The sequence below is a fragment of the Neofelis nebulosa genome, chromosome 9 (assembly GCF_028018385.1).
Source record: "Neofelis nebulosa isolate mNeoNeb1 chromosome 9, mNeoNeb1.pri, whole genome shotgun sequence".
Classification (NCBI taxonomy): domain Eukaryota; kingdom Metazoa; phylum Chordata; class Mammalia; order Carnivora; family Felidae; genus Neofelis; species Neofelis nebulosa.
The window spans coordinates 67,216,032-67,232,289 of record NC_080790.1 but is presented as its reverse complement, the minus strand read 5'-3'; the positions used below and the strand labels follow the sequence as shown (position 1 = coordinate 67,232,289).

The 16,258-nt window shown below is 36.9% G+C and overlaps 1 protein-coding gene across 7 annotated transcripts in view; it reads left to right on the top strand.

Annotated features, from left to right (window-relative positions):
- The window catches only part of EML6 (EMAP like 6), a 281,271-nt gene that overhangs the window by 187,141 nt on the left and 77,872 nt on the right, over window positions 1-16,258 (top strand). For all 7 annotated transcript variants that reach the window (XR_009248631.1, XR_009248632.1, XR_009248633.1 and 4 more), the window contains exons 17-18: window positions 5,223-5,316; window positions 15,382-15,482. Coding sequence is in view for 4 of the 7 variants with exons in the window: in XM_058684097.1 (XP_058540080.1) it covers window positions 5,223-5,316; window positions 15,382-15,482 (195 nt within the window). In the remaining 3 variants the exon portion in view is untranslated. The remainder of the gene's footprint in view (window positions 1-5,222; window positions 5,317-15,381; window positions 15,483-16,258) is intronic.

The following is a 16,258-nucleotide window of genomic DNA, read 5'->3' as shown; positions in this document are numbered from 1 at the left end:
TAAAAGGAAATCATAATTTGAGTTCAAACATGGTTCTCTTCTAAGGATGTGAGTGAATTTCTTCTGCTTTTTTCCCTCAATAGCCAGACCTCCTTTTTCCTAAAATTAACTTTGCTAGCCAATACATATGTGTATACTTAATATAAAAATTGTATTAATAAATATACTCTGAAAAAGTAGTAAGACACCCATTAAAGTAGCAAAACTAAATAAAATAATAAAACCTGATTGTGCACTAAATTATGGAGAACCTAATATACAGTATTCACATTTTTGGCAACATTAAAAATTGACTCAGTAACTCCAGCAGACAATTTGACAGCATATAATAAAAGCTGTAATTCAAAATGACAAGTATGTTGACTGTGTGTATTTCATACATATTTCTATGTATCAAGTTAAGTGAAAGAGAAAAATAGAACTCAAAATAGCATCTATTCACTGATTTCCACTGAAAATGTGTGTATGTAAATTAACATATAAACAGAGGGGCAGGAAATTTAGAATAATATAAATAGAATTTAATAATCATTAGGATCTTTTCTCTGTAAAATTAATTTCTTGGTTTTTACATTTAGATACATCAAAAGGTTACTTACATACCTTTTAGGGATGGCATTAGAGGATCAAAGACATTGAATACAGATACACTGGTACCCAGTAACTTGACCTCTGTATTTCCAGGAAGTTCTCTCTCTTCTGGACCTAGTAGTTTGTAGAAGGAAAGATCAAGAGAGTTAAGTGAACTTTGAAATCTTTTCCTCATAAGGTAGCCCCTCATACCAGTTGCCTGGGGAGAGAAACCAGATGTTTTAGAAAGAGGTTGAGAAGCTGATTCTGTCATTGCTTCTAATTCCCATTTTGGGCAAATAAAGGAATATTGTGATACAAATATTCTCTGCATAAAAAGGATATTTCAGTCTCAACAATATAGTCTCTGTTGCCCAGATAACAATGACTGGGGTGGTGGGGGAGAGGGTGAGCCATATTTCTTCAGCAACGATGTGCTGAAAGCCCTATATCACCTTACCAACCAAGAATGGGAGATCCACGGAGTTTGGTGGTTTGGCTGTGGTAAAAGTCAAACCGTGGCAGATCCTGAGCTAGAACCCACATCTCCTGGCCTCAGTGCAGGGAAAAGGCCACTAAGCCTGGGGTTGTGAGCTGGCAGAAGCTGTGCCTAGAGCCCTCCCCGCTGAGTCCTCTTGCCTGCTGCTGCCTCTGCGCTCCACCAGGGCTAGTGTGAACTCTTAGCATGAGAGTCCTACCTGGAGCACTCAGTGTCACCGACTCCGCCCAAAGGCACGTGTCTCCAGCTGCCCCACCCCTATTCGCCAGTGTAAAGGTGGAATGGACAGGTGGTACAGAGAGGCTTCCACATGAACATCCCCCAGTGAAAAGAGAGTCTTGTCCTAGAAGAGCCTCAGATCACACATGTATATGAATTGGAACAGGAGCAGCTCTACCTTTCTTTTGAAAAGTGATAGAAAAGTGAGTAGTCAAAACAGGAGATTATTAAGATTTCCCTACTTAACCATGTGAACAGGGCACCAACACTGGTCATTACCTAGCTGGTGGCACCATCTGTGTACTCTGGACCCCATATCCAGCCATCTCTTATAGGCCAGCTCGTTTGGGGAGGTTCTGTGGAGACCTGATAGTACATTTGCCCCTTACTAGAAAAAGAAATTATCATGGAAATACAAAACAGGCAAATGATGTGAAAAATAGACAACAAATAAGCAATTATACATTGGGGTTTAGATTAATCTATACTTGCCACTGTTCCACAGCAAGTGGAAAGACATTTTTAATGAAAAGCATTTCTTACAATATAATCTGTAACTCTCTGTGAACAGGAATGAATGAATTTACATTATCTCACTTAATTGAGTGACTCCTTAACTTTGTGAATGTATTAGCATTGTCTAGGGAAAATGGGGCCATCTTTGTTTTTGTGCTTACAAGATAGAAGGTGCTTCCACATGAATAGAAAACCAGAGTAGAGACAGAAAGGTTCAGCCACATAAATCTTTTTTAGTTTAATATTATCCTCATATTTTTTAAAATCTTCACTGAATAATACTGATTTCCCCAAGGACACCTCTAAGACTAACTGGATTTCACTGTGTTCAATTCTGAAAATCTATGCATTTTTTATGAGCCCTGAATGCAAGGACCAACTTGTAATTGGGTAGAAATTCTCTCTTTCTAATATGCCCTTTACTATTGACATTAAGTACCTTAGAATTATTTTTGGAGTTTGTCACTATCCATAATTAATACATACTGTGACTGGAAAGATTTAAAAGGACATTACCTCGACTCTAAAAACATGGCAAAAAAAACCCTCAAAAACCTCCAACTGGTCAAGGAACAATGGATTTTCAAAGCTAAAGCCAAGTCTCTTTGGGGGGAGGGTTGGGGTGTGAAAACTGGGAAAAAATAAAAATGTAGCCAATTCTATTTCCAAACCAGGCAGAAATAGCCTCCACCTGCAGAATTTTAGAAAAGGTCACCATCTTAGAGAAGAGGTGTGATTGTAGAGGCGCCCCTGGATTTGTGCTATTTCTTTGTTTCTCCTCATAGTCACAGACTGGGGTAGAAAGCTGTATAATTGTGAAGACAAGCTGATGGGGCCTTGCAGAAATTCCAATAAAAAGCCAAAAAAATTAATGTACCCTGAGAACTTCTTTAAAAGACATAAAACTTGAACTGCCATTTTAAATGTGTGGATGCTTGCCATCTAAGAACATATTAATAGAGCTACACAGTTTACAAAGGAAAACACAAAAGGTAGACTTAATAAATGGAAAAAAGACACTGAATACCAGTGCCATGTTTTTTAAAGAACTGATCATTAAAACAATTAAAATTTGTATAGCTAGATAACATAGCCCATTTCTTTCCCTTCATAGCATCTGTACACACATTCTATCTTTATCTCCCTCGTCATCCTCAGTGTCACCAATCTCCTCCACGCTCATTGGAAACTAGCTTAGTGGGAGGATCACAGAGGAAATGTGATATGATTACTATAAGCCTTAGCAGAGCTTATAATCTAAAAACAGAGAGAGGAAGCTCCAATCCGTCAATCAAATCACAAAAATACAGAAGCATGCTAATACAGAAGCACAACCAAGCCAACCCAAAAGGTATGGAAAGAGTGAGTAATATTGGTAATGAATAGGAAGCCATTACCAGTCCCCTCTCCCAAACGTATAGAAAAGAGGCCTTGAGGACACCAGGGTGACTCAGTTGGTTAAGGGTCCAACTCTTGAGCTCAGCTCAGGTCTTGATCTCAGGGTAATGAATTTGACCCCCGACTCTGTTAAAAAAAAAAAAAGAAAAGAAAAGAAAAGAAAAAAGAAACCTCACACAATTTAAAGCCTGATAACGGTTCATATCATTCATTGTGATTCAGAAGACACATTTGTTTATAGTAATCACCTGATGATCATTTAGGACTTGTGGAAAGCATGAATGTCTCTTCTAATACTGAGCCTAGTAGCTTGAAATGGTTAATGTAACTTCCAAATCCTTGCCTCATACTTACCAGCAGTCCAGGATTGAGGAGGATCTGTTAGTGAAGCCAGGCTCTTCCTTCCTCTGACTCTGCTCCTTCCTCTGGAGAAGGAGCAGACCATGGTTCCCGGTAGCTTGGGGAATAGTGTCTGGCCCCAGTAAGGGCACTCACAGGTTGGGCATTGGTTAGCATTTGGGGAGCGTTGCCAGATGTAGCAAATAGAAATACAGGAAGTCAAATAAATTTTAATACAAAGTATGTCTCAGGCCATATAACTGTAAATACATAATTTAAATATTACATGGACCTACAATAAGAAATTATTCATTACTTATCTGAAATTACAGTTTAAGTAGGCTTCCTTTATTTTACCTGGCGACTCTAATGTGGCATTGACCCCAGACTTGGAAATAGTTGATCACATACTTGTGTTTCTTTATCCTCTCATATTGTGGGTCCTCCGTAGACCAGGAAGACACTCTGTTCAACTGATACATGTTGAGTCTGGTCACCTATATTCTAACCAGCACGAAGCTAGGGTAGAATCGCTGACTCCATATACTCCTCCTATGAATCTGGCTTGTGAGGAGGCAGCAAAGGAAAGACTGACTGCACGGCTTCTTTGGTCTTGAAGGGAAAAAGCAAGTTAACAATTTTGGTTTTCAAATTTAATTGTACATACAAAGTATTTTTTTTAAGTTTTTTTTTCTTGGAAAACAACCCAAGTGTGTACATTATAGTAACCATTGGTAATCTTATAAGTAATATTTAATACTAAGGGAAAATGTTCACTATATAACAATTGAAAAAAGATCAGAAAATAGGATGTTCATTATCATCCTGGTTTTGTTTTTCAAAAACACATTTATGTAGAGAAACTGACAGGAAATACACCAAAGGTAGGCCTATAAATTGAGGTGATTTATAAATTTCCTTTATCTATATTTTATAAGTGTCCTATAACAAGCCTACTACATTTAATTTTTTTTTCAACGTTTTTTATTTATTTTTGGGACAGAGAGAGACAGAGCATGAACGGGGGAGGGGCAGAGAGAGAGGGAGACGCAGAATCGGAAACAGGCTCCAGGCTCCGAGCCATCAGCCCAGAGCCTGAGGAGGGGCTCGAACTCACGGACCGCGAGATCGTGACCTGGCTGAAGTCGGACGCTTAACCGACTGCGCCACCCAGGCGCCCCAAGCCTACTACATTTAAAATAGGGAAACAAAGAGGTTAGGATTTTTTAATTATAAAATCATCTTCTGAAAGAATTTTTGAGATTAAATTTATTTTCTACAAATGCTCTTATCTTGGAGGTTTAAATAGAACCCAGTTTTTTTAAGCTGAAAATATAGTCACAAAGCCAAATGGTTCTTTGAATAAATGTCATGAGATTTGTCATAAAATAGACAAGGTGTTTGAGATATAACTGAGAGGCTTCTCCCGGCTCCGTGTCTGACACTGGAATGTTAGATCAGTGATTTAATTCATCAACCAGTTGTTGTACATTAAGAAGCTCAGCTATCACTGTTACACATTTCATTCAGTGAGGTCCCTTCAGCATATGATACTTCTAATGTATTGGAGCCTAAATAATATTCTTAAGATCAATTTTGTATTCATCGTTACAGTGAATGAAATGTTTTGGTGTTTCATCGAAGAAATGAGTCACTTGACATTTGTGTTGTTTTCATACAGCTGATGGAAAATGTCTGGTGTCGGTTGGTTTAGACGATTTTCACAGTATTGTGTTTTGGGACTGGAAAAAGGGAGAAAAGATAGCCACCACAAGGTAAGAAGGTGCTGAGGTCTTGCAGCATCCTGCTGATTATCTCGCTCCAGTAAAGGTCACTAGTTTTCATTTTCTAGGGAGATTTCTTTCATCTTCAAACTCAGATGGAATTCACACCGAAAGCTTAACACCTGAGGGAAAACATACTGCAATATTTCCTGGTGACAAACCTGACTTACAGCAGTTAATGTTTGTTTCAGGGAACTGGAAAATTCTGAAACACTTTCCGGGGAGTTACTTGTCACTTGGGTTTTAGTAATATATGCACTGTCTTTATCAAAGCTTTTTCCAGCAGTAGAAAAGCAGCTTTTCTCAGACTTGGGCCTTGTCCCTTGTTTTTCTACAGTCTTGCATCTGGTGAAGGAGTGTCAATGTCACTCTAGTCAGAGGTACCATTTGTCATGAAGCTGTTGCATGCTGGAAAAGGAGGCCCCATCGTGTGCATCTGCCACTCGCTTTCAAAGCAGGCAAATTGTTTCCCTAATCTCCCTGTCTTATAAATAGACTTTTCTAAGACCGTCTGCTGTTTATAGACCACCTGTCCTCCGTTACCCCAGGCTGCCTCCCTGCTGAATCAGCCTGAAGTCTCAACACTGCTTTCTACTCCTACTTACATAGGGCTTAGCTGTGTGCCCAGCCATGATCAGAGGTCAGCACGGTTGGCAGCCAAGGCCCAGTGATCGAATTTGTTGCCCAAGACAGGTTATCACTTTCCCTCTCCACTAGTTCTTGTCTACATGAACCAATTTCCCTTCTGTCTTTCGGTATAAAATCATTTTTAAGTTAATGGCTTTGAACCCCAGTATTCACTTTGTAAATTAATACTTCCCTTCACAATATTAAATAAGAAAAAAAGGGTTTTTTGCAATTTGGTTTAGTAAACGAAGATCTCTCCGTTGCCGGGGACTCAGAGGAGGAGCAGATGGAGCCCTGAGGACTCCAGCTGACTGTCTTAGGAGAAAAAGAAAAGCTTTTCTGATAAGTGTGGTTGAGATTAAATTCTTGGCAGCAAAAGACAGCTCCCAAATCTGCCTGCCCAAGTGGGCCTTCCTGGTATCTATCAAGTATTCCTCACTGTTCTATCACCCCCAACTGGCACTTGGATTCCGCTCTTAATTAGAACTCTCCTTTCCCTTTAGACTCATGTACTGAATTTTAGTTTAATATTTCTGATAACATACCAACTGCAGTGCAGATTATTGCAGGCAAAGCCTTTGTCTGCATCTCCAAAGCAACAGAAAAGCAATTTTCCTGCTAAAAAAAACCCTCTGCAACCTTCTGTGTCTCACCTTTTGTATGCCAGAAACATTCATAGAAATGGAAGAGAGAAATTTTTATTAATATGTCAAAAGTATCTATTCGATATGCTTGGTAGTGTCACTTCTATTTAATTAACACAAAGTGACTTAACATCATTATGTTAGTAACACACTTTATTTGTGAATTGCTCCCAAGCCTTATGTCACATTCCTAAAACGGGACACCTGCAAAATTGCCCTCCAAGAATATTTTTGCATTGTAATATTAACCAGGGCTCTTTCCAAGAAGGAATGTCAAGGATTGCTAAAGTTCTTTGAAGACTACTAGATTTTAAAATAACAAATAAGTAAATATTTCCATAAATGCCTATTTCCATCACATTTACACATATTTATATGATCATATAAATATACACATAAATAAAAACCTATTTATGACATTAAGTTACATACTTAAGCAGATAGAAACATTAAAAACTGAGGCATAAGGGTGTCTGGCTGGCTCAGTCAGTAGAGCATGCAACTCTTGATTTTGGGTTTATAAGTTTGAGCCCCATATTGGGTATAGAGAGTACTAAATATATATATATATATATATATATATATATATACATATATATATATGTATATGTATGTATATATATGCGTATACATATATACATACATACATATACATATATGCATATATATATATATATATATATATATATATATATATATGTACACACACACACACACATATCTTAAAAAGAAAAAAACTGGGACCTGAAAGAAGTGACAACGGAAAACAGGTGATACTTTACTGATGGTACCTTACTGGCTTCAAGGAGTCTTCTTGGTTCCTGAGAGGGCTTAATTTACTCTTAGAAAGGCCAGATCAGTGACACCCCTCCTTTGCACTTTTGTGTGTCAAATCATTGCCAGCGTTGGGCACTAGCAAGGCTTAGCAGTGAGCCTGCTTCTGGCAGCGGGCACTGCTTTGGCCAGATGGTCTTCTACAATAATCCCTATCTCCCAGAATGTGAGAGTTCCCTGTGCAGGGACGGGCAAGTCAGTAGCCATGATGGTGTCACCACCAATGCTGCAGGTGCCCAGTGGGAAGGTGTGCCTCCAGAACAACACTGCACTCTCCAAACCCACCCCTCCGTTGTGAAAATGTTTAACTGAAGCTTCTTTTTTTATCAGCTCAGAGAAATTAGAGAAATTCAAGATTGGCATTGCAAGATCTCTCTGAGACTTGATTGAATCTCTTGGAACAATTTTTTTTTTCCTCTTTGCTAACTTTCATGAAAGATTTCAGCTCCCTCCATTAAAAATGAATTTTTAAGTCTTTTTTTTTTCCTTTTGAAGTTTGTTCATGTTTTAGTGTAACCTACAAGTAACCCATTTAATAACCAAAGTCAATCTCTTACGGGCCGTGATTAAATGGCCTAATGTCAGTGTCAGAGATGAATAACGAGATAATCTGGTACCTTTTTTTCCCTTTACTTGCATTTCTAATGCACCAGTAATAGGGCTATGGGGGACAATGGCTAATTATTCTTGATATGTTTCATCTCCAAAGTTTGAATGCAGTAGGCAAAAGGTAGAGTTATCAAGGTGCCTAACAAGAATACTTGGGCTGTCAATGTGAAATAATTATGCTACTGGAAAGCCTGGGACACAATGTAGGCCCAGGATGAGCAGGTGTGTATGTACTTCTGTTTTAGCTTTGTTGCTTGATTTATTATAGGTCCCTACCTTTACACACCTTTAATGAATATGACGAAGCCTCCTGTATACCAAATTGGCACATTTCTTTTCTCACTTTCCTTTTTAAAAATGTGTAATTTTTTTTAGAATAACATTTCTTAAAGTGAAAACAGAGAGTTTTCAAAATAGTGTGTGATCCTTACAGGAATTCAAAGTCCAAAAAAGCACTGAGAAGAAAATGAAAATCACAATTACACTGCCCACGACATAGCCAATGTTTTAGCATACATTCTTCGGTAAACATTGGTCTAGTATTTTGATCCATTTTTATTCATAGGTGAGATTATATAAACACAAAACAGTGTTCATGTCTGTACAGGGAATGTAATTCGTTATACCTGCTCTGAATTTTCCTGTCAGTTTTCTCTAGCATCTTTTCTTTAAAGTTTTTATTAATGATTTAGAATCTGTGGGGATTTTCCTCCAATCAAGAAATCTTTGGATGCTTAAAGTCTTTTAGGGTTATCTGGTTTATTTGTCCTCTTGGTGTTCAGCACATTTTCTCTTCTTACACAAATAAACTTGTATCTCTGTCTCCTACTTGTTTCTAATACTTCCAGTGATGTGTCTTGGCCTTAGTGTCCGTGCTTCACTTTGGACTTTGATAGAAGCGAAGGGAGAAAGTTCAAAAATCAATTCCTTCTCCTTCCCCTGCCTGTCATTCTGGGGCCCATGCAATGGGTATGGAGATGTCTGTCCTGTTCTTTTAACTTACTGTGGAAAATTTCAAAGTTGCGCAGAAGTGGAGGAAACAGCATAACAGACTCCCTTCAGCCCTGTTGCATCAACCTACAGATGGTACAGATCTCTTCCCCCTCATTTTTTTTTCTCTTATTACTTATTTGCTAAAATATTTTGAAGAAAGTTTAAGACCACTTGTCATTTGACCTGTATATACTTCATTAAGCATTTCTAATTTTAAAAGCATATTTTTATTTTATTATTTAATTGAAGCAGAGTGTACAATATTATGTTAGTTTTAGGTGTACAACATAATGATTTGACATTTATATACATTATGAAATGCTTACCATGATAAGGGTAGTTATCTGTCACCATACAAAATTTTTAAAATATTACTTTGTTTCTTGCTGTACTTTGCATCGGTGACTTAGTTATTTTGTAACTTTAAGATTGTACTTCTTAGTCCCTTTCAGCTATTTTGCTCATTCCCCACCAGTTTGTTTTCTGTATTTATGAATCTTTCTATTTTGTTTGATTTGTTCATTTGCTTTGGTTTTTAGGTTCCACATGTGAGTGAAATCATATGGCATTTATCACTGTCTGACTTTTTTCACTTAGCGCAATACCCTTTATGTCCATCTATGTTGCCACAATGACAAGATTTCATTCTTTTTAATAGCTGAGTAGTATTCCAGTGTGTGTGTGTGTGTGTGTGTGTGTGTGTGTGTGTGTGTACACACCACATCTTCTTAATCCATTCATGTATGGATGAACACTTGGGTTGCCTCCATAGCTTGTTTATTCTAAATAAAGCTGCAGTAAACATAGGGGCACATATATCTTTCAGAATTAGTGTTTTCATTTTCTTTGGGTAAATACCCAGTAGTGAAATTACCGCATCCTATAATATTTCTGTTTTTAATTTATTGAGGAACCTCCATACTATTTTGTGAACAGTGGCTGCACCAATTTACATTCCTACCAGTGGTGCATAGGTTTCCCTTTTCTCCGTATCCTCACCAGCACTTGTTATTTCTTGTCTTTTTGATAGTAGTCATTCTGATGCGTGTGGGGTAATACCTCATTGTGGTTTTGATTTGCATTTTTCTGATAATGAGTGATATAGAACATCTTTTCATGTGTCTGTTGGCCACCTGTATGTCTTCTTTTGAAAAATATCTATTCAGGTCTTCTGCCCATTTTTTTTTAAACTTATTTATTTTGAGAGACACAAAAAGTATGAGAGCGGGGAATGAGCAAAGAGAGGGGAAAAGAGAATCCTGAGCAGGTTCCATGAGGTCAGCACGCAGAGCCCAATGCGAAGCTTGAACTCAACAAAACTGCAAGATTATGACCTGAGCCGAAACCAAGAGTTAGATGCTCAACCACCTAAGCCACCCATTCACGCCTGTCCATTTTTTAATGGGATTTTTCTATGGTGTTGAGTTGTATAAGTTCTTTATTCTGGATATTAACCTCTTATTGGATATGTCATTCGCAAATGTCTTCTCCCATTCACTAGGTTGCCTTTTTGTTTTGTTGACAGTTTCCTTTGCTGTGCAAAAGCTTTTTATTTTGGTGTCTTGATAATTTATTTTTGCTTTTGTTTCCCTTGCCTGAGGACACCTATCTAGACATACGTTATTGAGGTCAGTGTCCATGACATTACTGCCCATGTTTTATTTTAGGACTTTGATGGTTTCAGGTCTCACATTTCGGTCTTTAATCTTTGTGTTTACTTTTGTATAAGATACAAGAAATTCCTTTTCGTGTACCTTTCCAATTTCCCCAGCACCTTTCATTGAAAGGCTGTCTTTTATCCATTATAAATTCTTGCCTCCTTTTTCATAAATTAATTGACCTTATAGGCGTGGATTTGTTTCTAGGCTCCTTATACTGTTCCATGGATTCATGTGTTTGTTTTTGTGCCAGTACCATACTGTTTCGATCACTATAACTTTGTAGTGTATCTTGAAATCTGGGATTTTGATAACCTCCCGCGTTGTTCTTTCCCAATATTTCTTTGGCTATTCAAGGTCTTTGTGGTTCCATACAAACTTTAGGATTATTTGTTGTAGTTCTTTGAAAAGTGCTATTGATATTTTGATAGAGATTGCACTGAATCTTTAAAGTGCTTTGGGTATTATGGGCATTTTAACAATATTAATTCTTCCAATCCATGAGCATCATGTGTTTTTCCTTTAGTTTGTGTTGTCTTCAGTTTCTTAAAATTTTCAGAGTGTAGTTCTTCAACCTCTGTGGTTAAATTTATTTGTAGATATTTTATGCTTTTTGGTGCAATTATAAATGGGATCTTTTTAAATTTCTCTTGCTGCTGTTTTGTTATTGGTGTATAGAAATGCAACCGATTTCTGTGTATTAATTTTGTATTCTGCAACTTTATTAAGCTCATTTATTAGTCCCAATAGTAAGACCATATATGAAACACCCACAGCTAACATCATACTGAATGGTGAAAAACTGAAAGCTTTTCCTCTAAGATCAGGAACAAGACAAGGATGTACACTCTTACCACTTTTATTCAACATAGTACTGGAAATATTAACTGCAGAAATCAGGCAAGAAAAAGAAATAAAAGGCATCCAAATTGGTAAGGCAAAAGTAAAACTGTCACTATTTGCATATGTCATGATTGTATATAGAGAAAACCCTAAAAGACTCCACCAAAGGTTCCTCCATGTCTTCTCTTTGCCAATTAAAGCTGCTGTAAACATCCATACAGGTTTTTGTGTGGATATAAGTTTTCAAGTCCTTTAAGTAAATACTGAGGAACACAATTGCAGGGTATCGTGGTAAGAATATATTTAGTTTTGAGGGTTTTTTTTGTTTTGTTTTGTGTGTGTGTGCTTGTGTGTGTGTGCACACGTGCGGGGGGGTGGGGGGGTGGTTCGTTGCTTTTTTTAATTTAAATTTTAGTTAGCTAACATATGGTGCAATATTGGTTTCCAGAGTGGAATTCAATGATTCATCACTTACCTTCAACACCTAGTGCTCATCCCGTCAAGTGCCCTCCTTAGTACCCATCACTCATCTAATCCATCTCTCACCCACCACTCTCCATCAACCCTCAGTTTGTTCTCTATTGTTAAGAATTGGTTGTGGTTTGTTTCCCTCTCTCTTCTCCCCCGCCCTTCCCATATGCTCATCTGTTTTGCTTCCTAAATTCCACATATGAATGAAATCATATGGTATTTGTCTTTCTCTGATTGACTTATTTGGCTTAGCATAATACATTCTAGCTCCATCCACTCATTTCAAATGGCAAGATTTCATTTTTTGGTGGCTGAGTAATATTCCATTGTATATATGTACCATATCTTGTTTATCCATTTAACAGTCAATGCACATTTGAGCTTTCTTCATAGTTTGGCTATTGTTGATAATGCTGCTATAAAAATTGGGGTGCATGTACCCCTTTGAATCTGTATTTTTGTATCTTTTGGGTAAATACCTGGTAGTGCAATTGCTGGATTGTAGGGTAGTTCTATTTTTAACTTTCTGAGGAGCCTCCATACTGTTCCCCAGAGTGATGGTACTAGTTTCCACTTCTACCAACAGTGCAAGAGGTTCCCCTTTGTCTGCATTCTTGCCAACACCTGTTGTTTCTTGTAGTGCTAATTTTAGCCATTCTGACACATGCGAGGTGGTATCTCATCATGGTTTTGATTTGTATTTCCCCGATTATGAACGATGTGGAGCATCTTTTCTTGCATTTGTTAGCCATCTAGATGTCTTCTTTGGAAAAGTGTCTATCCATGTCTTCTGCCCGCTTCTTTACTAGGTTGGTTGTTTTTTGGGTGTTGAGTTTGATAAGTTCTTTATAGATTTTGGATACTAACCCTTTATCAGATATGTGGTTGTAAATATCGTCTCTCATTTCATAGGCTGCCTTTTAGTTTTGTTGAGAATATGTTTAGTTTTGTAAGAAACAGCCTGTCTTCCAAGGTACCTGTACCATTCTGCATTACCATCAGCAATGTACAAGAGCTCCTATTGCCCCACATCCTCCAGCATTTGGTGACATACACCAACTACTTTAAAAGTTCATCTTTTCCCCCTTGATTTGAGATCCTATCTTTGTTATATACTACATTTTCATATTCATTTGGGTCTCTTTATACATGTTCTATTTTGCCACTAGTTTATCAATTTGTGCACCAATACCCCACTGTTTTAATTATGGAGGCTTTATAAATTATATTAATATCTAGGAGAGCTACTCTTCCCACTTTTCCTTTTTAGAGTTTTCCTGATGATTGCTGCTGGTTTATTCTTCCATGAGAACTTTAAAATCAAGGAGTCTAACCCCAGATTAAAAAGCAAATAAACACCAAAAGCTCTTTTTTTATTGCATTCAAGTTGAAAAAAATTTTTTAAGTTAGGGAGTATTGACACTTTTATGATTGAATTTTCCAACCAAGAACATGGAATGTATTACCATTTTTTAAATCTTTTTTTCCATCTTACAGATGTGGAGTTTTGTTTCACTCACTTATGTTTGATACAAATTTCTTGTAAATTTATGCCTTGATTTTTTTGCTGTTTATAGAGTCACTTGTTATACTTTTTGGTTGTTGTTTTTTTTTGTATATATTAAGGTTATTGATTGTTTAATTTTATACACTGCAGCTTGACTAAATTATCTTGTCATTGTTTTTACATTACTTCTTTTGAATTTCCTAGGTAAATAATCATATCATCTGCAAATAGAAATAGTATTACCTCTTCCATTCCAGCTCTTAAGCCTTTAATTTTAAAATCTTACCTAATTGCATTTGTTAATATGTTCAATACAAGGTTAAATGGCAGTGGTAATAATCTTGTTCCTGATTTTATTGGGAATGACATTAAGTAAGAATCTGACTTTGAGTTCACACACACAAAAACACATCTTGAGTAAGCTACTGTTTCAGCACTTATGCTTCTAAAGGGTAATGGCACATAACATATGGAGAGTCAGCCTGTGTATAGTTATTCTTGAATGAATCTGGGTTTTTCAAGGAGAGCCAAGGACTTGAGGGAAATATAAATGTCTAAGAGATAAGTTTCCATTAATTCCTACTTTACTGAGTGTGAATTGACTGTTTTTTAATCACACATGAGCGTTAGATTTTTGTAAAATAACTTTTCAGTATCTGTGAAATGACATAATTTTTCTTAGGCATGTTAATATGATGAATTGTACTATTCGAGTCCTTCATAATAAACTACCCTTGCATTCAGTCATAAAGTCTGATTGTTTGATGTTCTAGTGAATTTTCTTGGCTAGAATTTTATTCAAGGTATTACTATTTATATTCATTAGAGATATTGGTCAGCTGTGCTCTTTTTGTTAACTGTTTTAATTTACATAATGAAGGTTTTGTCATAATATACCAAAGAAGACCATCAAATAGTCCATTAAATCCATTAAAATCTATGAAGTCCAGTAAATCCTTAAATTCTAACGTGATTATAGTCTATAGCAAAATTTCCCTGGCGCTATGGGACACCAGGTCTAAAGCTCCAGGTCTACAATCAGTCTTCATTTTTATATTTGTCCTTCTGTATCTTTGGTTATCAACTCATATTTCTGAATGCAGAGCATCCTAAAGTACCTTGAATCAACATACAACATCCTTTCTCTCCCCATGGGTATGAGCCAAGGGCTTCCATTCCTAGTGAATAATTTCTTTTTTTTTTTTTAATTTTTTTTTCAACGTTTATTTATTTTTGGGACAGAGAGAGACAGAGCATGAACGGGGGAGGGGCAGAGAGAGAGGGAGACACAGAATCGGAAACAGGCTCCAGGCTCTGAGCCATCAGCCCAGAGCCCGACGCGGACCGTGAGATCGTGACCTGGCTGAAGTCGGACGCCCAACCGACTGCGCCACCCAGGCGCCCCCCTAGTGAATAATTTCTAGCTGAACTTTCATATAACCTAAAGTTATGCTGCCCACAGCAAAGAATATTATATTTGAAGCTTCTCATTAATATGATTCCATATCTTCCCCTTTTTCCTATACAAGACCTCTATATCCTGAGAAGTACAATCTTATGCTGGTGGCATGAATTTTATCTTGTGGAGACATTGTGATCCATTATAAATACTTTGTTAATTTGTTTAAAACATAACTGAATACACTTTGGTAGCAACATTAGAGTAAGAAGAGAGGGCTCAAACGTGCAAAGAAAAGCAAAGCTTGTGATTTTAATATAGACCTTATGTGTATTTTAAACTATTTTCTAATTTACTTGTCCTGTTAACATGTGTTTGATGAAAGTTAAACCAAATGTATACTTTTAATAAAACTCTGTATCACTGCTTCCATGAAAACTGGATTTTTTTTTTCTTGTCGGTCTCTTGCAGAGGACATAAGGATAAGATATTTGTGGTAAAGTGTAACCCACACCATGTTGACAAACTGGTTACAGTTGGGATGAAGCACATCAAATTCTGGCAGCAAGCAGGTACTGTTCTTTGGGTTTATCATTTATGTGGTTGAAGAGCTTTAAAAAAAAAAAAAAAAAAAAAAACCAAAGTCCAACTGAAAAAAAGGCCAACACCACTACTGAGCAATTTAAAATTAAAATGTGTCAGGAAGACATGCTATCCCATATTCACTCGGCTACTTGATGTCTAAGTTTTAAAACACTTTATATGATGCTAAGCATGTTTATCAATAACTAGAAAGCTTTGGGAAATGTTCCACTGTGAAAATAATTATTTTCATAGTCATCTGTTCTGAAAGCAGTCATTGTGTTAGACTACTGAGCAGGAAATAAAATAATCACTTTGATTGGGTGGATAAATTTTCACTACTTTGAAGGTTCTTTTATTTATCACTGAATTTAACACATGAATTAATCCCTGACACTATACACAGTAGGTGATCCGAATAAATTTTTATGCATCATAATGTTGATAAGGATGAGTAAGTAAGCATGTCAGAACAGGCACATTTTATTTTTCTCACTAATAAACCAGACCTGTTATTGGGATTGTGAATTCTTAGTATTGGCTTTGATACCAGGCTTAATCTTACACTGAACAAAACATAAGCAACTGTTCCAGTGCTTTCTACTTTTAAAGAAGAGACAATGGCATCCAACATGTCTGGAGAACCAGCCTGTGCATAGTTTTCTGGAATGGGTATGGGCTTCTCAATGCTAGTTGGGAAGTGCAGGGAAATGTGAACATTGCAAGGACAAATCTGAAGTATGTACCTTTTCCTACACAGTGATTC